We start from the raw sequence: 23,346 nt of genomic DNA, 5'->3' as shown, positions 1-23,346 counted from the left end.
TTGAATGAAATGGTCAGAAGAGAATGATCCTTAGCATTTAAGGAATTTCCTTCTCTCCTTTTTTCCTAGCAAATGTGGTAGAATTTACATATGTTCCATCTATAATATGATGTGACTCCACTATACAATATCCCTGTTCATTCTGATTACATTAGCTAGTAGAATCCCACAATTACATTCTAAATGGGAATCCATCAGCAGAAATGGATTGACAAGCATTCATCTGGCTCTTTCTTTGACAGCTGCTGTATGAGGCAATAAGCAGAAATGGTTGAGTGTGATCTTAGCTGAAGCTTTTCAGAGCACACTGCCTTCTATAGTCTACAAATATGATAAGAGTCCTGATTTTTACCAAACCTGTCTAGAAACTGTTTCCACTACAATGTAAGTAGGTGTGGTTAGTTCACAAGGTTAAATATCCCAATACTCGATTGCTAATATGTTGAATTAAATCTTCACCATTTAGAAAATTAAAATGCAGAGAAAACTTTCTTCGGGTTGTTTAGGATTTAGTGATGACAACCTATTTTTCCTCTTAAAGCCCCATTCTACCATCTCAAATACATGGGTAAGAGTTTACAGGCATATATGAAATAATATGGTGTATTTTATATAAAGTTGGAAAATGTTTTTCCTGAAACAGGGCAGCCAAGGTGGGTGAGTGATTTTGAATATTAATTTTTTTCAGAAGTATCACTTTTCCTATTGATCAGAGTATCTAAAAATATTTTTAAATTATTTAATGCAATAGATAGTTCATGTTTTCTTTGTCATTTAGTTAAAATCTGAGGGCTGAGGTATTTAGTAATCTAACTAATTATAAAGGGAGAGGTTTATAGAAGTCATGTGCACGGTTGCCTGGCTGGTACAGTCAGTTAACCCTCCACTCTCTGTTTCGCCTCAGGGCATGCTATCAAGCCCCAGTTCGGGCTCCATGCTCATTGGAGAGCCTGCTTGAGATTCTCTCCCTCTGCCCCTCCCCCACATGCACATGCTCTCTCTCTTTCCCTCTCTTCCTCTAAAATAAATAAATAAATGTAAAAAAAATCATTTGCAGTGGGAAAAGATCTTATGACACTTTCTATATTCTTGGTAGTGTCATAATATATATTGGTATATTAATGTTTTTGAGATTTTATATTTGTGACTATCCTTTCCATGTCAAATAAAGGATTAGAAAGGTTCATTTGTCACCTGGCTGATAAGAGGTGGGGTGTATTGAATCTACATCTGACTGTGCAACTCATAATTTTTCTATAGCATCTTATTGCCTCTGAGAGATGTGTACAAATACATCATCTTTAGAAAATATCTCTTCTTCAACGTGAGTATCTTCTTTGCAGTGGACAATGCCGTCGAATTTGCACACCATGGGTTATTCTACCACCAAGGCCAGTGTTGTATAGCTGCTTCCAGGCTTTTCGTGGAAGAATCGATTTACGATGAGTTTGTTCGAAGGAGTGTTGAATGGGCTAAAAAGTATGTCCTTGGAAATCCTCTGACCCCAGGAGTCACACAAGGCCCTCAGGTGAGTATACACAAGAAGGAATAGCATTCACAGGGGACAAGAACAAAATGTCCTCTTTAGGTTTACTTTTTATTGAATAAGATTATTTCCTTACCACAGATCTTCCTAGGTGACAATACTGTGTCAGTCTGGTGTTTCAAAAAAAAAAGAAGAAAAGCGATGACTCTCACTCCCCATGTTGAAGAAAGCACCCTGAGGTTGTGTGGCCTCATCTTCATGTCTTGAAACAGTTTAAGAAGCGTGTTGGCAATTAAAGATGTGAGGAGAACAGCAAATGTAAATTTCTTGTTTCCCTCATTCTGCACACCTCTTGATTCCTGTATGCAGTCTCTGTCCACTTGGAAGTTCTTATAGAATCCTGGCATTTCTTTCTCCCTCAGGATCAGTCCTTTGTCTCAGCTTCCATCCCACAGATGTGGGCAGCTAGCATACCTCTCAATTCACTCCGGTCTTCAGTTACTCTGATGGGCCTTTGGTGACCTGAGTGTCCTAGAAGGTCCTGAGTTCCTGGCTTTGTGGCAAATGTCTCGTTTTCTGTGGAAAAGGCCAGTTGTTCCATAAGGTTCCCATTTTCTAATGTGTTCTTCAAACCATTATCAACAAGAGGGTCTTCCTTTGCCTCTTCCTTGCGCAGTAACCTGTTCATTGTCTGTTGTGCAAACGCCTGGATCTTTCATTCTGAATTGACTCCAGACCTCTGGGACCTTGATCTAGAGCAGTGGTTCTCAACTGGGAACAGTTTTGCCCCCGCCATGGAAATATTTGACATTTTTAGTTGTCTCAACTGGGGTGGTTGAGAGAGGGTGGTTCTACCGGCATCCAATGGAGGGTGGAGGCCAGAGATGTTATTAAATCTTACAGTGCACAGGAGAGCTGAGAGTTATCTGCCACAAAATGCCAATCAGGCCGCTGTTGAGAAATTGTTCTCTAGAGTGTAGACATTAAGCTCAGAGACGTTATTCTTTCACACTAAAAATTATACACTGTTCCGTGCTATTGATTTGAAGCAAACACTGTTCTTAACACAGTCACTAAGCCAAAAATAAATTTTATTAGCCAAAATTTATTGAATGCTACCCTCAGCTAAACCCTGGGATGAGTACCTGGCAATGCCCAAAGGAACAAGGTGGATATGGTACCTGACCTCACAGAGTTTACAGTCTGGAAGAGTTAAAAGGCTGTCTTGGGTTTTTCTGCTCGTGCCAAGATAGCCAAGTAGGAAAACCTTAGGATTTAGGCAATGCCAAATATTAAAACCTAAAAGCCCTAAAATAACTCAGTTGGAAATGAGGTAATACGTTGTTTTATCTTAATCACATTATATTTTGTTTTTATCCTTGAGTTAGTACGGAGAAGTAGTTGCTAATTTTGCTTATATTGGGTAGCTTTTCAAATGGATGCCAAGACATATAATAAATTTGATTTTGACGTGGTCTCCAATTCTAAGAAAGGATGAGATCCTAAGATTTCAGTTGTGATTCTTTCTTTCTCTAAATAACTACCTGTCTATGTAAAAGTAAAGCATTTTTCCCATTTGATTATATATATATATAGAGAGAGAGAGAGAGAGACACAGATCTGAACAGGATCAGGGAGGGGAATAAAGGGGAAGTGAAAGGAAAAGAATATCTAAGATACTTAATACTAAACATTGTTGGCAGCACTTTCTCCGCTAGAGGACCTACAATTCAACCAGAGGCTCAAAAATTGATCTAGAATTCATTATTCCTAAGTGAAAGGAGTAAAAATAGACTTTAAGAAAATTCCTATTCAGAGATTTCTTAAGTAAATAGTGATCTAACTGCTTAATATAAGACTTGAATCTGTATAAATGAGTGGATTTTCATCACAGGTTGTGCTGAGTAAGTGCAAAGTAGGCATTTGAGAATTAAGACTGAAAAGCCCCCGGGGCTTCTTACCCTTAAAAATACCGGTTGTTGTAAGAAATGGCTTACGGAAAGAGACGCTTATGCACTAAGCGTACTTTTATATGTGTATAAATATATGTATATACCTGTTTTAATATATGTAAATACATGTTTTATAGTTATATAAATATATGTAAAGACATTTTTATATGTATATAAATATATGTATATAAATATGTATATATAAATATATATGTGTGTATATATATATATATATATAAATTTCTTCATTGGTAAAGTGATTTTACAATTTGATTTCATAGACCAAAATATGCATTCTTAAAAACCTGGAAAAATTAGTATTTTCACTTGGAAGTAATGATACCCACATCAAGCGTTATAATATTATCACCAGAAGTTGCATCTTGTCCTACTGCAGAGAGGTGGATTTTCGAAATAGAGGTTGGATTTAAAATTAACCTCCCTGAGGCTCTGTTTTCTCATCTGTAAAATGGAAGCAGTAACACCAATCTTGCAGGGTGACTGGGCAGTGAAATGCAATAATCTATATAAAGCGTCTGAGTGCCTCATTCACAGTACATGCTCAAATGTCTGTTGAGTAAATGAAAATGACATGCTTCCATTTATACCTATGGTGACAATTACTATCACCGATCAATAACTTCATATATCTGCTCTCATTGCTTTTGTTGATCTATGGGTCCCAAATAATTTGAAGGATGTCTCAGTGTCATTTCTTAAACTGTCTTTGTTCTCAACCCATCAACCCTAAGGAATTAAAGAATTTGCACAGACACATAAATGTATACTTTGAGACTATTACAGTGCCAAGCCCTATTACATTTCATAGACTGGCCCATGAGCTAATGGCCCATCACACAGTAAAGAGCCCCTGCTACATCCTAGCCTTATTGAGAAGTTCCTGAGGGCCAAAAGGAAAGGCAAATTCAGATATGGCCAATCTGAAACCTTCTGAGGAAGATTTGTATTTATGGTGAAGCAAAATTAGCTAGACTATACTATGTCCCTAGGTATAACTGAAAACTTCCATCACTAGGCCTAAACTTTGGTGCAATGTTCTCAATCTTTCCTGTGCATTTGAGTCACCTGAGAATCTCCTTAAAAATGCAAATTCTGATACAGTAGATCTAGTGTGAGGCCTAAGAAATGCATTTTGCCCCCAAGTAACACTAGAGTTGCTGGTTAGAGGAGCACATTGTCAGCGGCCAGACACTATACTATGAATTCCTGTATTCTTACAAGTTATTGACCATCAAGTTTTCCAACAAACAAATCCTTTCCGCCTTTACCTCCCAGTGCATAGGCAAGACAAGGACTGTCCTCAAATATCCACTGTGGTCACAGGCAGGGAAAAGTTTACACTTAGGGAATACATCTTAAAATGAAATCCCCCAAAATCATGATTTTTTTGAGGCCATAGTGAGATTAATATTTTGGAATAGGCCACAGAGACTGCATGGAGACACAAGAATCCTTGGCTATTTGCTGGCACTCCAAAATATTTTAACCAGGCAAAACTACCACCACCCCTTAGTCTGGCTGTAGTAAATACTATGCAACAATTTAAATATCAAACCAACAGTTATTAAACCAACATTACAACTCCCTTGATCTGCTGGAAATGAATCAACATTTTCTTTTTGAAACATTCAATTAACTATCGTGCAATAGGAGGACTGAGCAACATTGTACCAAATATTGTGCCAAATTTATAAAATAGCTTCTGGTTTCAAATAGCACTTAATCTCATTGGAACTGGGAACTGGGCTGTGAGCAGTTAGTTTGAAACCTTTTTCTGGGATTTGAAAGATGGGGGAGATTGCAGAGTCAAAGGAGAAGATAAAGAGCAATGCTCTTCAAGTCGTGAGAAGAGACTAGTTGAATTGGCAAGAGGCCCTCCACCTGGACTCCTGGATCTTCAGTCTTTTTCCTTTAAAATTTAACCCTGGCTGCACCTGAGACAGAGCAGTCTTCTCCAGTGACTCGGAGTCCAAGGATCGCTCAAGTCCTCAGTCTCCCCAAAATTGGAACTGAGACAATACATAGCCCCAACTCCAGTACATGGAGGGAAGATGAGTGCTCGGGTATCCCAGCCAGAACTCCAGACTTAAGCTTGTTTTTTTTTTTCCTTATAAAAATATTGCTTATCCAACCATTACGGCTCTGTAATTCTTGTCACGTATTTAGATGTGGCCTCTGTAATGGAGCAGATGCTAATAATCGGGACAGGCTAGAGATTGGGATTGGACCAGTGGAGGCTGCCCCACGGGGATCCTCACGGGGAGGATGCCCAGGCCGTGGTCAGCTTGGATCCGGCCAGAGGAGGTTGTCAGGAATGAGGAGAAGCAAACAGAGGTCTAGGGGTCTTCAAAGCCATAAAGCATCTGCTTTCCAACTGCCATATTAAATTAAACCCAGTTTCAAAGTTCTCTTCTCGTTTTCCTCTTTATTTCAGCTAGAACTATAGTTTTCAAGTAAGTGTGTTTGACTCTTACCAGGCATTTTTCCCAGTGTAAATAGATGACAGTGTGTGAAAATGTTTACACTTGTTTGCAGCGCTGATATGCGTTGCTTATGTAGCTGTAAAACAAATGCTGAATACAAATATTTATCTTTAAGTGTTCTTTCTAGAAAAGTCAGGAGAATAAACACAGAATGAATCTGAGCCTCCGTCAGCTGTTTTGATGGAAGATGTCACTTAATAACAATATTCTAGCATTTTGAAACCCTCATTAACAGGCTGGGCAATACATTACCTTTATAAACTTACTTATTTACTTAATTCATTCATTTCTTTTCATTTCTGTGTGATATTTTCCCAACAGATTGATAAGGAACAGTATGAAAAAATACTTGACCTCATTGAGAGTGGGAAGAAAGAAGGGGCCAAGCTGGAGTGTGGCGGAGGTCCGTGGGGGAATAAAGGCTACTTCGTCCAGCCCACGGTCTTCTCTAATGTTACAGACGACATGCGCATTGCCAAAGAAGAGGTAAATACTTGCATTCTGCTCCATTCCCTTTGTTGTTATATTTTCTCTTTGTGTGCGTACAAAGTGTCCCTTTAAAAATCTCAGTCCTTGGGGAGCCTTGGTGGCTCAGTTGGTTGAGTGTCCCACACTTGGTTTCAGCTCAGGTTCATGAGATCAAACCCTACAACCGGCTCCACAGTCAGTGTGGAGTCTGCTTGTCCCACTCCCTCCCCCTCTGTTCTCCCCCCCCCCCCCCCCGCTCATGCACAGCTCTCTATCTCTAAAATAAATAAATGAATCTTAAAAAAATAAAATTGTCAGTTCTTTTAACATCTTTCTTGGTAAATGTTTCTTTTCATGTCTGTTCTTTTCATTTCATTACCAAAAAAAAAAAAACAAAAAAACCAAAAAGCCATTTATTGTAATCAAGACTTAAAATAGTAAGGAAATCCTGAGGCCAGACAAGAATTTCCAGCCAAAGACAGATCAGGATGCTTAACAATTTCTAGGTGCTTCTTCCACAGCTTTAAAGTAATGGAAAAGGAAACCTCATTTCGTTGTTGCTTTTTCTTCTCTGGAAATAATATATTCGAAGATAATTGGAAAATGATTACATGATACACAAGATTTTTTAAAAAAATAAACTTATTTTATGATAAGTTGTAGATGCAACTGTTGTTATGAGAAATAATGCAGGCAGATCCCATTGCTTTTTACCCAGTTTCCTTCAGTTGGTAACATCTCGAAAAACTATAGCATAGTATCACAGCAAGTATGTTGACATTGAAACAAACACAGAACATTTCATCACCACATGAATCCCTCATGTTTCTTTAATAGCCAAATCCATGATCCTCCTATAACCCCCTATCCTTAACCCCAGGCTTTCCCTTAACCACCAATCAGTTTTCCATTTCTATAATTTGGTCGTCTTAAGAATTTTATATAAGTGGATTCATTCTCCGTGCAACCCTTTGGGATTGGATTTTTTTTTTCACTCAGCTTCATTTTCTACAGATTGGTCTAGGTTGTTGCATGTCAGGATAGTTGTTTCTTCTTATTGCACAGCAGTTCTCCGTAGTATGGTGTACTACCATTAACCATTCCCCTACTGAAGAACCTATGATTGTTTCCAGTTTGGGGCTACTAGGAATAATGCTGCTCTAAACATTGGGTACAGGTTTTTATATGAACATAAGTCTTCATTTCTCTGGGATAAATGCCCAAGAGTAAAATTGCTGGGTCATATGTAGATGCATTTTTTAAAAAGAAACCGGCAAACTGGTTTCCAGAGTAGACGAATATTTTCATGTTCCCATTAGCAATGTATGAGTGATCCAGTTTCCCTGCAGCCTTGCTCACATTTAGTGTTGTGATTATTTTTACTTTTAGCTGTTTTGATAGGCATGATAGCTCATCGTGAATTAAATTTGCATTTCCCTAATAGCTAATGATATTGTACATCTTTCCATTGGGTTGTTTGCCATCTGATGTCTTCATTAATGAAATACTTCATGTCTTTTGTCCATGTTCTCATTGGATTGTTTGCCTTTCACTGTTGAGTTTGGAGGGTTCTTTACTGTATTTTGGATACCAGTCTTTTGTTGGGTATGTGGTTTACAAATATTTTCCCCCAGTCCGTAGGTCGTCTTCTCATCTTCTTAGCAGGGTCTTTTTCAAAACAAAAGTTTTTCATTTTGAGGGACTTTCATTTATCCGTTTTATCCCCTTCTGTGGATAGTGTTTGGTGTCAACTCTGTGAACCCTTTGTTCACTCCTAGATCTAAAAGACTTTTCTGTGTTTTAAATTTTTTTCTAGAAGTTTTATAATGTATTTTGTAAGTCTGTGGTCCACTTTAGGTTAATTGTTATGTACGGAATGAGACCTAAGTCCACGTTGTTGGGTTCTGTTTTGTTCTGTTTTGCCTACGGATGCTTAATTGCTTTAGCATTTGTTGAAAGGCGACTTTTCTTCCATTCCATTACTTTTGCAACTTTGTCAAACTTCAGTTGTGCATATTTGTGTATCAGTTTCTTGGTTCCCTAGTCTGTTCCACTGTGTTTGCTTTGTCTGCTGCTACTCTCTTGATTATGGTGGCTGTATAATAAGTCTTGAAATTGGGAAGACTGAATCCTCTCGCTTTATTCTTTCTCAAAATTGTATTAGCTAATCTAGTTCCTTTGCTTTTCCATATGAATTTTGGAATAAAAAGTCACGTAGGGTTTGAATGTAATTTTATTTACGTGTATCTCCCTCCATATTCTCCTGGCCCTGTTTTCAGCTCTTGCACTTCCTAATTTTCCTGGAGAAATATATTGCAATTAAATATTAGGTGAGCACAAACTAATTAACATTAAAAAGATGTTATCCAGAGATGTGATATATAACTATATAACTAGGAAAGGCTAGTTTGCATTTAGGAATTATAAATAATCTACCTCATGGACAGAGGTGTTTTATTTTTTTAAGGGTTTTATGTATTTATTTATTTACCTGAGAGAGAAAGAGAGAGCACAAGCAGGGGGAGGGGTAGTGGGAGAGGGAGAGACTCTCAGACAGGCTCTGCACTGAGTGTAGAGCTCGACACGGGGCTCGGTCTCATGACCCTGAGATCATGACCTGAACTGGAATCAAGAGTCAGATGATTAACTGACTGAGCCACTGGGTGCCCTGGACAGAGGGGTTTTAACAAATACAGAGATAGATTCATTGGCTTTGGGCTATGAAGGTGTCACATAATACACTATAACAAGAAGGCACTGTCAACTCAAATATACTGAATCATAACATTTTGTCCAATGAACTTGTATCTCATCTTTATGATATGATAGAGAACCTAAAGGGTTATTTTCATTACCTCCCAAAATGCCATCAAGCAAGGAAGAAAGTACAGAATCAGATTTGCAAACAATAAATAGGAAAAATAAAAGAGATGCATATGGATAATCAAATATAGTTTATCCACACCGATTCATCCCTTAACTCATTGTTGCATTTATTTGCATGTAAAGTTTGCATGTATTTACAAGTATTTGTCTTATTAGAGGTGCTGTTCTTGCATACCATGGAAAAGGACAAAGGCAAAAAGTAATGATGCAATCAAGGAAACACTGTGCTCCTATAATAGACATAGTAGAGTAGCTTGTTTTGTTACTTCAAAGAAGCCTTGAATGCTGTGCTTTGTTTAATTAAAATTATGTAAGATATTAACACACTTATTACAATAGCTGCTATATACCTGGTTCCCAAGTTACAACATTATAATTAGATTTACAGCCTTAGGATTTGCACTCAGCCTCTATGGAATGGTAGCCCCCAACTCCAATACTTACATCAATGATGAACACCGGAAAACTATCTTTTCTGATTTTTGCCAACCCCTAACATACATTTCCCAGAAAATTTTAGTTTCTGGGAAACTAAATTTCAGAAGGACCCTTCTTCGTTTAAGTTTAATATATGTTTTATAGAAACATAATACAGGAGCTTAATTTTTAAGAGAAACCCAGTTGTTTTTCTCCCATCTGGGGATGAGATGCAGAATAAGTTGACTCTGGGCTGAGCTAACTAAAGAATCTAGCACAAGTGAAAGAGCAACTTAGGTTTGAACGAGCAAATTGTGAGTTTGTTTCCTATCCTATGATTATAGTCAATGAACCCATGCTTTGGTTAGTGGTTGAGGATTTAAGCTCTTACAGTAATGGATCATTTTGCTTGGTACATGTGAGTTGCTTAAGATTTGGCTGAAGAATAGAATCTGAACAAAAATTCATGTTGTTTCACCTAATTTGGCTGATTATAAAAAGATCTAAGTCCAGTAGAATAGGTGATATTTCAGTTGATGATACACTGATATTTAAAATAAAATTATTATTATCAATTATTGCCTACTTATTTCTCCAGTAGAGCTAGCATTGGCTTCTTGAGTTTGCTGTTTATGTAGTGACTTGATGTGGAAAACTAGGGAGAGAATATAAAATATTCCTAAATGTAAAAAACTCTGAAGTTAACGACTTTATGCACAATGGTGAGTTATTGGAAGTCTAATTCCAACAACAAGAAAATGAATATTGCCTTATTTATTTCTACCTCATTTTATTCCAAAGGGAATTTAACACATGACCATTGTGTATCCTAACCTCCCATTCCAGCAGCTACCATTTTGGTTCACACTTTGAGATGCAAGGTAAAATCTTAATTTACGATAGTTTGTAGGGGAATAAAATTGCAATACCATTTAAAATATTTAGTTTTAACCTGTTACTTTGATTTATTTCATGCATTTTTCTATGATACAGATATTTGGACCGGTGCAGCAAATCATGAAGTTTAAATCTTTAGATGAGGTGATCAAGAGAGCAAATAATACTTTTTATGGCTTATCAGCAGGAATCTTTACCAAAGATATCGATAAAGCCATAACGGTCTCCTCCGCTCTGCAGGCTGGGACAGTGTGGTAAGTCCAATCTACCCAATACCGTCTTTGCAGTATTAACCACATTAACATGTTACTTTGAATTTGTTCTTTCTATTTATTTACCTATTTATTTTTGAGGTATTGACATGATACTACTTTCAGGTTACGACACAATAATTTGATATCTGTATACACCGCAAAGTGATCCCTACAATAAGTCTGGCTATCATCAGTCACTCTCCGAAATTAAATTTTTTTTCTTGTGGTGAGAACTTTTAAATTTACTGTCTTGGCAACTATCAAATGTGTAGTACAAAATTATGTACTGTAGTTGCCATGTTGTACATTATACCCCCATGACTTACTTATTTTTTACCTGGAAGTTTGTACCTCTTGACCCCCTTTACATGTATGTCCCACTCCCTACATCCTATCAGTCTGTTCTCCGTACCCATACATTTTGTTTTGTTTGTTTTGTTTCTTAGATTCCACATGTAAGTGAAATCATACAATACCTGTTTTTCTCTGACTTCTTTTTCTTAGTATAATACCTTCAAGGTCCATCGTGTTGTCACCAATGGCGAGGATTTCCTTTTTTATGGCTGGGTAGTATTCCATTGTACACATACATCACATCTTTATCCATTCATCCATCAGTGGACACTTAGGTTGTTTCCATATCTTGGCTATTGCAGCTAGTGTTGCAATGAACATAGGGTGCATATATCTTTTTAAACTGGTATTTTTATTTCCTTCGGATAAGTACCCAGAAGTAGAATTGCTGGATCGTATGATAGTTCTATTTTTAATCTTTTGAGGTGCCTCCATACTGTTTTCCATAGTGGCTGCACCAATTTCCATTCCCACCAACAGCACAAGAGTTCCTTTTTCTCCGTGTCCTCGCCAACACTGTTACTTCTTATCCTTTTGCAATTAGTCATTCTGACAGGAGCGAGTTAACATCCCAAGTGGTTTTGGTTTGCATTTCCCTGATAATGAGTGATATTGAGCATCTTTTCCTGTGCCTGTTGGCCATCTGCATATCTTCATTTTTTTTTTTAAAGATTTTATTTATTTATTCGACAGAGAGACAGCCAGTGAGAGAGGGAATACAAGCAGGGGGAGTGGGAGAGGAAGAAGCAGGCTCATAGCGCAGGAGCCTGATGTGGGGCTCGATCCCATCACGCCGGGATCACGCCCTGAGCCGAAGGCAGACGCTTAACCGCTGTGCCACCCAGGCGCCCCCACCTGCATATCTTCTTTGGAAAAATGTCTATGTAGATCCTCTGCCCATTTTTTTTATTGGACTGTTTTTTGATTATTTGTTGTATGACTTCTTTATGTATTTTGGAGGTCAATTTTTCATTAGATATATGATTTGAAAATATTTTCTCCCATTCAGTAGGTTGTCTTTTCATTTTGTTAATGGTTTCCTTTGCTGTGCAGAACCTTTTTAGTTTGATGTTGTCCCCACTTGTTAATTTTTGCTTTTGTTGCCTTTGCATTTAGAATCAGATTCAAAAATGTGTTGCCAGGACTGACATCAAGTAGCTTACCGCCTGTGTTTTTTTCCTAAGAGTTTTATGGTTTCAAGTCTTAAATCGAAGTCTTTATTTTGAGTTATTTTTGTGTATGGTGTACAATAGCAGCCAAGTTTCAGTATTTTGCATGTGACTATCCAGTTTTCCCAACACCAGTGATTGAAGAGACTGTCCTTTCCCCATTTTCTATTCTCGCCTCTTTTGTCACAAATCAGCTACGATATATGAATGGGTTTGTTTTTGGGTTCTCTATTCTGTTCCACACAGTGACAGTTTTACTTCTCCCTTTCCTATTTGGATAGTTTTATTTCCTTTTCTTGCCTAATTGCTCTGGCTAGGACTTCCAATATTATGTTGAATAAAAATGATGGGAGTGGACATCCTTGTCTTATTCCTGATCGTAAAGGAAAAACTTTCAGCTTTTCACCATTAAGTATGATGTTAGCTGTGGCTAACGTATGTGTCATACATGGCTTTTATTACGTTGCGCTATATCCCCTGTATTTCCTCTATCCCCACTTTTTGAGTTTTTACCATTAATGGATGTTGAATTTTGTCCAATCTTTTTATGCATCTATTGAGCTTATCATATGATTTTTATCCTTTATTTTGTTAATGTGGTAGATCATGATTGGTTTGCAGATGTTTATCATCCTTGCATCCCTGGAATAAATCCCACTTGATCATGACGTAGGGCTCTTCTAATGCATCATTGCATTGGGTTTGCTAATGTTGTGTTGGAGATTCAGCATCTATGTTCATCAAGGATATTGGCCTATAATTTTTTTTTTCTGTGATGTCCTTGTGTCTTTTGGTGTCAGGGTGATGCCGGCCACATAAAATGAGTTTGTCTTTAAGTTTTTGGAAGAGTTTGAGAAAGATAGGTATTAAATCTTTGATTGTTTTGTAGAATTCATGAAAAATCCATCTGGTTGTGAAATTTGTTTGCTGGGAATTTTTTGATTACTGATTCAGTTTCTTTATTAGTAATTGGTCTATTCAGATTTTCTATTTCTTCATAATTTAGTCCTGAAAACTCTTATTTTTTTAGAATTTAATCACTTTTTTAAAGATTTATTTATTTATCTATCATCTATCTATCTATCTATCTATCTATCTATCTATCTATTAGAGAGACAGAGAAAGAGAGCACAAGCAGGGGGAGCAGCAGGCAGAGGGAGAAATAGGCTCCCTCCTAAACAAGGAGCCTGATACAGGACTTGATCCCAGAACCCTGGGATCACGACCTAAGCTGAAGGCAGAAGCTTAACTGACTGAGCCACTCAGGCATCCCAGAATTTAATCATTTATTCTAAGTTGTCCAATTTGTTGGTGTATAATTATTCATGGTATTCTCCTATGATCTTTTCTATTTCTGTGGTACTGGTTGTAACTTCTCCTCTTTCATTTCTGATTTATTTATTTAAACCTTCTGTTTTCTTCTTGATAAGTCTAGCTAAAGATTTGGCAATTTTGTTTATCTTTTCAAAGAACATACTCTGAGTTTACGGATCTTTTCTACTGTCTCTCCAGTCTCTATTCCATTTATTTATTTCCACTGTGACCTTTCCTACATCCTTCCTTCTGTTAGCTTTAAGCTTCATTCTTCCTTCATTTTCTGGTTTCTTTAGGTGTGAAGTCAGATTATTTAGGTATGCGTTCATGAGAAAAGGTGAGTTCAGAATAATCCTACGTTACCATCTTGATCCACGCCTGACTTTGAAATTTTTCAGATCACTTTGATTTTTTTCATTTGGAATCACATGGCCTGCTGGACAAGCAGTTACTGCCTTAAACCAAAACCAAAATAAAACAAACAAAACAACAACAACAACAACAATGAACCAAAGCAAAAAAAAAATTAAAAAAAAAACCAAACCTGCTCTATTGGAAGAACTTCAGAAGGGTATTTTCTCCGTACTAGCCCCTAAATTGCTTACCCACAATATTTTAATGTTTGGCTAATATAATGTAAGTGTTAGTAATTTCTAGGCACTTGGCACTGTGCTATACACAAGGGAGAAGAACTTCTGCTTTAATCCATTTAATTAAATAGTGGGACAATATCTTTCAAAGCCCTTATATCTGCAAATCTTTAATTCTTATATCAGTTTCTTATTCTGGGATTATTAGAGATGTCTGAAGGTCTTAATTTGGAAGAACGTAGTCATTTTGAGAAACGTGCCCATTCATTTTTAACCTGATTTATACATGCTTTATATCTGATTTATACTGTATCCTTCTATCTCTGATTTTTATACTTTAAGGCAATGCCCCTCAACCTGTTGCACCTCTGCTCAGCCCCCAGTCTCTGGACTGCTGTGTTGGTAATTTTTACCCCATTGAACCTCATTTTGTCCTTTCAGTCCTGTCAATATTGAAAGATTATTTTCCTTCCGGATAATCAGTCACACCTACTCCAGTTAAAAATCCATTAGACATTGAAAAATATTTATTTATTTAGTTGTTTGTTTGTTTTTTTATTTATTTATTTATATTTTTACGTGATCTCTATGCCCAACATAGGGCTTGAGCTCACAGCCCCAAGATCTAGAGTCACATTCTCCACCGACTGAGCCAGCCTGGTGCCCCGAGCGTCACAGTTTTAAGGAAAAGCAGCCTGCTGTTTCTTTCCCAACCCTGCATTACTGAGCAAGGGGGCTGAAAAGTATTGATCCTTCAAAGGGACAGCCAGGCAGTCCTTGCCCCACTCCGTAGCTCTGGAATCTTTTTTCCTAATCAGAGAATCACCATTTAGTCAGTATGTTCTATGCCAGGCAGTATTCTCCGTTCCTTATGTTCATTATCTCATTTCACCTTACAACAGTGGTGTGATTGTTATGCCAAATTTATCGAAGAAAAAAGTGTAGTTTAGTGAAGGTAAGTCATTGATCAAAGCTCACACAGTAAATGGCTGCTGAGATGCAGACCTCTTTTGGACCTGACAGTAGTGATTCTCAGCCCTGGCTCTGCATTAGCCATCTGGGGAGTGCCAGTGATAAACTGACTGGCATTAGATGATGGCCATCAAATCCATCAATCATATCAATGTCTGAGATTGAATGTGGACTTTTATTTAAAGGTTTTTATTTAAAGAGTATTTTTCAAAGTTCCCGTGTGATTCTTTGTGCAACCAGGACAGAGAAATTGCTTGAAAGCCTGATTCTTTCTATAATGGGATGTTTCCTTTCAGAGACTTAAAATCAAGCAAATTCTTCTTAAATAAAGAGTAAGGCTAGTGCTTAAAGTGCAGTTTTCCTGTGATAAAATTATTAATAAGATTCAGCATTACTATTACATGTATGTATATTATCTCCAGTTACTAAAAACTTTTTACGTACCAGCCACTATAAGGACATTCTATTAAAAAAAAAAAAAAGCACATTGTATTCATCACCTTACTTATGCCTTGAAATAACCTGATTAAATATGATCACTTCCATATTAAATATTATCACTCTCACAAGGGGAACAGATATGTTTAGACAGGCCTGAGTATCACCTGGGTACGAAGGGGGCAAAGCCAGGCCTTGTGGGTTTGGAACCTCCCTTCCTTATAACAAGAAAAGGCTGTGGAAGGAGAATCAATTGACAAGGATGATTATTTTGAACTTAATATCACTGAATATTTCTTAGCTCTCCATTTACTTAAACTAAAATAGTTTCATTTCCAGTATAGGGTCAGAAGAGCAAACTCATTTTCTGTACCTTTTCACAAAGACAAGTTTCAGTTTTTGACTTTGGAATGTTGTATGCCTGCTGGACTGGGGAGCAGATGACATCATTCTGCCCAGTGGTGTGGAAATCCCCAGTCAGGAATTCCTCTGCTATTAAAACAGAGGCATATTATTGCTATTTATTCTCGAACATAATTCTAGTTCTGGCATTGTCCCTGACATAGTTTCCACTTGGTGTTTTCAGGATAATTACTGAATCCCAGGGTTGCTGGGATTTTACTCATAATTTCAGAGTAGGGAATCTGATTTTGTAGTTTGAAGGACAATTAAACAAAGCGGAGACAATTTGTCGTTTGAAAGCACACATTTATTTAAGGACCTATGCTCCAGAAGGAGAGACTTCAATAAGAAACTGTGGTCCAATGAGTACATGGAGCTCTGAGAATTGGGGAAGTAAATGCTTTAACTAAGGAAATGTCTGAATATTATCTCAGGATCAAATTCGTAGTCAAACTCCATGCATAATACAATGTATCTAGAAGTCACATTGTTGTTCTCCTATTTTAATAACATCAAGGAAGAGGAAATATTTTAAAAGAACATTGTTTCTCCTTTAAATAATATTTTTTCTTCTTATGTATAATGAGAATCATATCGGCAATTGAATTTTGCTGTTCAGTTTGGCCACCAGGAGATTGAAAGCTAAACACATCGCTCACACCCTGCAAAACTATATTCTAACTTTTCCTCCTTGTCTTGACCTTTTATCATAATTTTTCCTTTAATTCTAATTATTCATGCTTTTGTAATTATATTTGTTCATAGAACATCTTCATTTTATGAAATATGGCAAGGGATAAACAAATTGATAGTGAAACCCAACTCCTGCTAAGGCCTCTCTAAGTAATTTATTAAACCAATTAATGGAAGAAGTGAACTGAGGAATGTGATACATATTACAATTGCAAAAGATCATTGATTCCAGCATGTTACTTACACAGTCCTCAAGAGAATTACAAAGCTTGTGAATATAGGCAGTAAAGAACACCCACCCAACAAACTCCAGTTCTCTGACAGACCATATCCTCTTTCCAACGGCACGTTGGCTCTTCTGTCTTTTATAACTCAAACTACAAGTTCTCAGGGACACAGTGTACTACCAAAATAACTCTCCACACACAGAGCTGTGCCATTCTGTTTCTTTCTAGGCAGTACATACACATTTATTTCTGCATTTTAATTTATACTACTGCTTTTAAAAAAATGAGTACTATAGTTATATGGAAATTCACAAGGAGTTTTAAATTTCCAAATTCAAGAGTTATTTCATAGGTTGAGTATGATCCACATTGTACTTTTTTCCTCAGGGTGAATTGTTATAGTGTGGTATCTGCCCAGTGCCCCTTCGGTGGATTCAAGATGTCTGGAAATGGACGAGAACTGTAAGAATAACTTTCTATTCAGTTAAATGCTTCCCTTGATCAAAACGGTTGTCACCCCAGAGAATCAATCTGTAGTTGCTACTTGGATTAAAACCTGCCTCTGTTCTCTCCTGGAGATTTGCACTGTCAAATCACTTTTAAATGCTGGATTTAGCCTAAGTTCAAAAAAAGTGATGGCAGAAGGGAAATATAATATATTAAGCTCCCACTATTCCTAAGGGACCACACTAAGCACTTTACATTGGTTATTGGAATATTGCCTACTTCTAGAGTCTCTTGCTGTATGTAAGAATGTAATCTCTTTGGGAAATAGTTCCAAAAAAGAAGGAAAAACTTAAAATTGATTACTATAAGAAGTGTGAAAATATAAGAACACTCTAGTCATTTGAATATACCTCTTAAATAAGTAAATTAGTGCCCTTATCTCAAAAAGCTTCTCAGTGTAAGAAGAGTAATTCTCATTTGATGAAACCTTTTGATATGGAACCTAAAATTTTAAATTACCCGAATTAGTTATTTTTGATATATATCATATATATATTTGATATATTTGATATATATGATATATATGATATATTTGATATATATGATATAAATATAAATATATTTATACCTTATATAAGTTTATATCATATATAAGTTTATATTTGATATATATTTATATTTGATATATATTATTTATATACTTGATATATATGGGTTTTATATATTATTTAAATATATATTTACATATTTGATATATTTGATATGTATGATTTATATATGATATATATTTATATATGATATATCATATATAAACCTAGAGGGAAATTTGAGGAAAACATGTTTTATAGTCATGACTAGATTGAGAATATATATATAAATTCATTTAGAAGCCTTCAAGTTGCTTTTGAAACCCGGGTTTATAGACATTTTAAAAATGTACATATAATTACACAGAAAGTGGTGGCAATATATTTAGTTAGTTTTGTTATCAATACATTTTAAAAGTCATGAGGAATAAAGACACATCATATACAAACCTGACGGAATCAAACATAGGAAAGCGGCACGTTCTGTAAATAGCAAGTAAAAATGAGTCTCAGTTTCTAAAGGTCATGAGCGAATTAAATAACCATCTACTACTTTGTCACTTAAAGAGATCAGCAAAATTACAATGAAGCAATCATCTTTGGGGAGCCAGTAAAAAGGCAGAACGATAAAATGATCCGTCCTCCTTCTCAATATACGTTCGTTAAGTTTGTGCCGTGTATATTAGGGCCCAGGAGCCCGAAATACACGATACCACATCCCATCCTCCATATGAGTGTGGTGGCAGGAGAAATTTGTAAAAGGATAAGTCGTGCAAAATAACCTACTCACACTATGAAGTAAATAGTCATAGACGGGAGTTCTAAGTCACGGAGATAGAACAGCAGAAGAAATGCAGACACAGCACTGAAGGACAGAAAATCTGGGCACCACCAGAATATAACATCCATGGCCTTGCTCTACCTCTCACGATTTTCATCTGCCAGATACGATCAGCAGTCACGGGTGGGGACAGGAGGCGGAGAACAAAGCAGAGACTCTAGGAGCTCCGTTCCACACTTAAGATTCTATAGTTTCAACCCTTGTGGGAACTCAGTGGATGAGAACTTACTGGCAGCTGACAGAGTCAGAGAAGACCTCACAGAAGATAGAGCATTTGCTCTAGGGCATGAAACAAATGTAGGATGTCAGGAAGCAGAGAAGGGAGCATTCTTGAACAGCAGGTGACATTGACACGTTGGGGGGTCAGCGAATTTGGATGGCTGGTGGGGATTTATGGGGTTGGAGAGTATGATGTCAGTTAAATAGGATACAGAGTAAGAAGTCTTGTATTCAGGAAAATTGGCTTACATTTTGTTAGTAGAGCGGTGAGAAGCCATGGATCTCTTTAGAATGTTGGTGGGGAGAGAGAATGGCAAAAGCTCGACTCATAGAAAGAACATGGCGCGTAGAGGAAGCATGATTGGCCACTAGCTGACCTGCACTTGAACCCCAGTTCCGTCTCTTGCTAGCCATGCAGCCTGTTTCAAGTTGTCCAACGTGTGAGCCTACGTTCCCTCCTATTTAACATGGAGATGCTAACAAACCTCTTAAGGTGGCTGTTTGAGAGTGAAGTGACACACTGTGCGTCCATTCCCCAGCATTCTGTCACCAGGTGGCGACTCAGAAAATGGTTCCTTTCTTCCCTGGTTCCTTTTCTTTATAATATCCATTATTAGAGAGTCCCTTTGCAGAACAAATTACTGTACAAAAAGCTGTAACAAAGCTTAGGTTATTCTGAAGGACGATTAACTCATAGCTGGCCCAGCTACTGAACACATTTTCCTAGGAATGTTGAAGATAAAATAATCAAAAGGGACAAAATGACTAAAGAAGACCAAATATGTCACTTTTGTTGAATACAGTTTGGTCCAACTTTGAGGCATAAGGAAATCAAGTAAGAGAGGGAAATGGAAAAATAAGAATCAAACATCAGTAATTTCTTAAAATTCTGTCATGTGATTATAGATAATTTCCTTCTATATCTATATAAATACAAGAGAATATTTATGGTGTAATTTTTTACAGCAAAAGTTCTGGCTGCGGATGCTGTTTATATCTACCCGAAACCAAATTTGATGAACTTAATAAGTCATTTGCGACAAGATGTTTAAAGAGAATTACTGAAGCAGTAACCTTACATGACTCCCAAGGGTTCAAATACAATTTGTCCTTAAAGATAGAAAGATAATGGGTCAGGTGGGAACAGAGTCCTCAAAGAGCCCAACATGGTGGGGCGCAGACCTCAGCGTGGTTGTGATACTAAGTGCCCGGACCTGGGACTGGGTCTCCGATCATGGTGCTGGCACTGGAAGGAGTCACGTGGTAGAGATTCCTTCCTTTGTGTAATTGTACTAATTTTCACTTCGGTTAACATAAGTCCCTGGAGACGTCACCAGTATACCATTGCAAACTGATGGTTCTTAGCACCTCGCGAGGTATTTCTTTCCTCCTGTCACAGCCTTGCCGAAAAGGGGAGGATGCAAGTGTTATAAACCACCGGACTTACAGAGAAAGCTCATGTGAATAGTTCTTGGTTCTGTGCTCCAAGTCAGTCCAGTAGACATCATCCCCACGCTCCTTAAGTAGCACCAAGCTCAGGTCTGGGTCCAGGGTGAAAAACAGATGTAACTCGCTTGCTAGGACCTTATTACTACAGTGTGGACAGGGGCGAGAAGCAAGGGTGTCACGTGGAAGTTTGCTGGAAATACAGACTCTCGGGCCGCTCCCCAGCCCTACTACTGAAACGGAATCAGCATTCTAATAAGGCCCCGGGTGACTGGTACCTTGAGGATTTTAGCAGCACAGAACCAGTAATTCACAGAACAGCAAGATAAAGAGAAGTGCAAACAGATGTGTTTGTGTTATATCGTAGACACAGGAATGTCTATGCATCGGAAGACATAGGAGCAGGACTCACTTCAGCCTGAGTATGACGATAATCACACTTAGGACTCTCCTGAGCGTTTCAAGTGTCGTGTCACCCAAAATACAACGGAAAGCCCATTGGCAAAACTCATGGGTTAATTTATCTAACTTTGTGAGATAAAATACTTACTAAAATATTATCCTTTAATGGGTTTCAGGCAACTGAGGCTAAGTCCTTTAATTACTTTGAAGAACATGTTCACTGAAGCTTTTAGAAGGTATTTTCAGAAGCTTAATCGCCCAAGAAAATAATCAGCGTTAAGAGGATTAGGTTACCCAGGAGAGAAAGCTTTCTCCCACGTACCTGTCTACATCACCAGAAGGGGGGTAGGAGAGGGTCAATATCCTTTTCCTCTGTGAGCCTGCATGTGCCTGAGTGTTATAATTTTTAGAGTGCTCCTGTGTACATGCAATTCCATCCTCTCACCAAAACAATATAGAGAATAACGAACTCCATGCTTTTAGTCATTTCTTCAAAAGAGGGTAAATCAGTTTCCAAAACTGGTGGGAGCTCTCGATAAAGCCAATAACGGGATACCGAGATCCTAACTGATTGACTCAGGTTAATTCTTGATCATTTGGGTTGGATTTAAGAGTTTTATACGCAAATGGCTGGGGTTGCATGAATAGAAAAACCCCCAAACCACAAAAAGCCCAAAGGTCTGAATCTGGGCCAATGAACCCTCTCTTCCCTCTCTCAAAACAAACAAACTCTTAACACTAAAGGTCAGGATTTTTGTTTTGTTTTTTTTTCCAAAAGTCAAGAGATACTGTTAAATCTACAGCTGGAAAATATTTTGTTTCAAACCATATCAGGGCACGTTAGCATGAAAATACCCCCTCATCACTTCTGGGCCAATCACACACAATAAAAATGCTAAGCTAAGCTCTACTTGAATTTATAGTTCTACTCCACTACTCAAGTGATTATATATTACGACTTCTCCTCTTGTACTGTATCTGTCTTATTTATTCGAACCTAAACTAGAAATGGTAAAATTCTTGTTGGACTGAACTGTCTTTGTGTGTGTGTGTGTGTGTGTGTGTGTGTGTGTGTGTGGTGAGTTTGTTTATAGTCAAATACAACAGTGTCAAAAAAGGACAATTTATGTGAAAATCAACAGAATGTACATAGTCATTTAAAATGCAAAATTTTAAAAAAAGCTTAAAAAGTTTCCCCACAAGGGGATTTATGTGAGACCAGATATCTTATGGTTGGCTGGCTACTATTTGAAATGCTTCTGTACACAGAAAATATTTTCCATTGTCCCTAGCCAGATAGGCAAGAACGAATCTGTACTAAATCATGGACTATGGTACGTTTGCACTGCTGCGCTCAATTCTGTGGGTTTCTCCCCCTCTCTCTAGGGGAGAATATGGACTCCACGAATACACAGAGGTCAAGACGGTCACAATGAAAATTTCTCAGAAGAACTCATAAAGAAACCACAAGAATGGAGCGAAGAATCCTCAATGACTAAGCATCTCCTACAGTCGCTAATATATTGTAGTGGGGTTTAAATACAAAATTCTTTTCTTGATTTTTTTAAACATAGACTAATCATATAAGCATTAAAAGTACACATAGAAAACGTGACATGTAGCTTATTCTGAAAGAATCCTTTATCTTCTGATACATGACCCCCAAGTCCTATCAGTAAAGAAAAGGATGGGTCTGATGTCACATCTCTCAAGCTCCATAATAGTGATGTGCTTCTCCTTGTAGCCACTCGTCCGGATAATCATGTTACAGAAGAGGACCAGTTGTCACGTAGCTTCTTTCTCTAACAACCCCTTGAAGTCCTAACACACCTTTGAATTGCAGAGTAGATGTGTTCTGTTCCCAGTAGTTGTGAAGTCATTGGAGTTTGTTGAAATGATTCCTACAGTGTCATGTCTGCTTGTCAAATGAAGTAATGCCTGAAATACTTAGCTGTAATCTAAACATGAAACTTAATAAAAACAACCTTGCATGATTTTTGTTAAGTTTGAATTTTTTTTTAAAGACTATTTATAAATAAATAGAGGAGAGCATGAGTGGGGGAGGAGCAGTGGGAGAGGGAGAAGCAGACTCTACATTGAGCATGGAGCCTGATTTGGGGCTCGATCCCACGACCCTGAGATCATGACCTGAGCTGAAATCAAGAGTGGAACACTCAAATGGCTGAGCCACCCAGGTGCCCCTGGCTTGAATTTTTTAAGTAGAAGTTTTGGTTATGGTGATTTACTCTCCCTGTCACTCAAAATCAGTGTTAAATTGGGCATAAAAATGTATTTAAGAATAAAAGTCAAATCCACTCATTCTCCAATAGGTAAAGAAACATATTTTCCTTTCCAGAGAAATTCTTGAAATCAATAGCGAA

General features: G+C 37.4%; 1 protein-coding gene across 2 annotated transcripts in view; it reads left to right on the top strand.

Annotated features, from left to right (window-relative positions):
- The window catches only part of LOC123793442 (aldehyde dehydrogenase 1A1), a 56,331-nt gene extending 33,372 nt beyond the window's left edge, over positions 1-22,959 (top strand). For both annotated transcript variants that reach the window (XM_087858838.1, XM_087858839.1), the window contains exons 9-13: positions 1,344-1,528; positions 6,264-6,428; positions 10,707-10,864; positions 17,411-17,485; positions 22,352-22,959. In XM_087858838.1, coding sequence (XP_087714964.1) covers positions 1,344-1,528; positions 6,264-6,428; positions 10,707-10,864; positions 17,411-17,485; positions 22,352-22,424 — 656 coding nt within the window. In that variant the 3' untranslated portion in view covers positions 22,425-22,959. The remainder of the gene's footprint in view (positions 1-1,343; positions 1,529-6,263; positions 6,429-10,706; positions 10,865-17,410; positions 17,486-22,351) is intronic.
- The last annotated feature ends 387 nt before the right edge of the window (positions 22,960-23,346 follow it).

Source organism: Ursus americanus, chromosome 34 (assembly GCF_024610735.1).
Source record: "Ursus americanus isolate L20-20 chromosome 34, mUrsAme1.1.p, whole genome shotgun sequence".
Taxonomy (NCBI): Eukaryota; Metazoa; Chordata; class Mammalia; order Carnivora; family Ursidae; genus Ursus; species Ursus americanus.
Note: the sequence above shows the minus strand (reverse complement) of the source record. Positions and strands in the feature narration are given on the sequence as shown.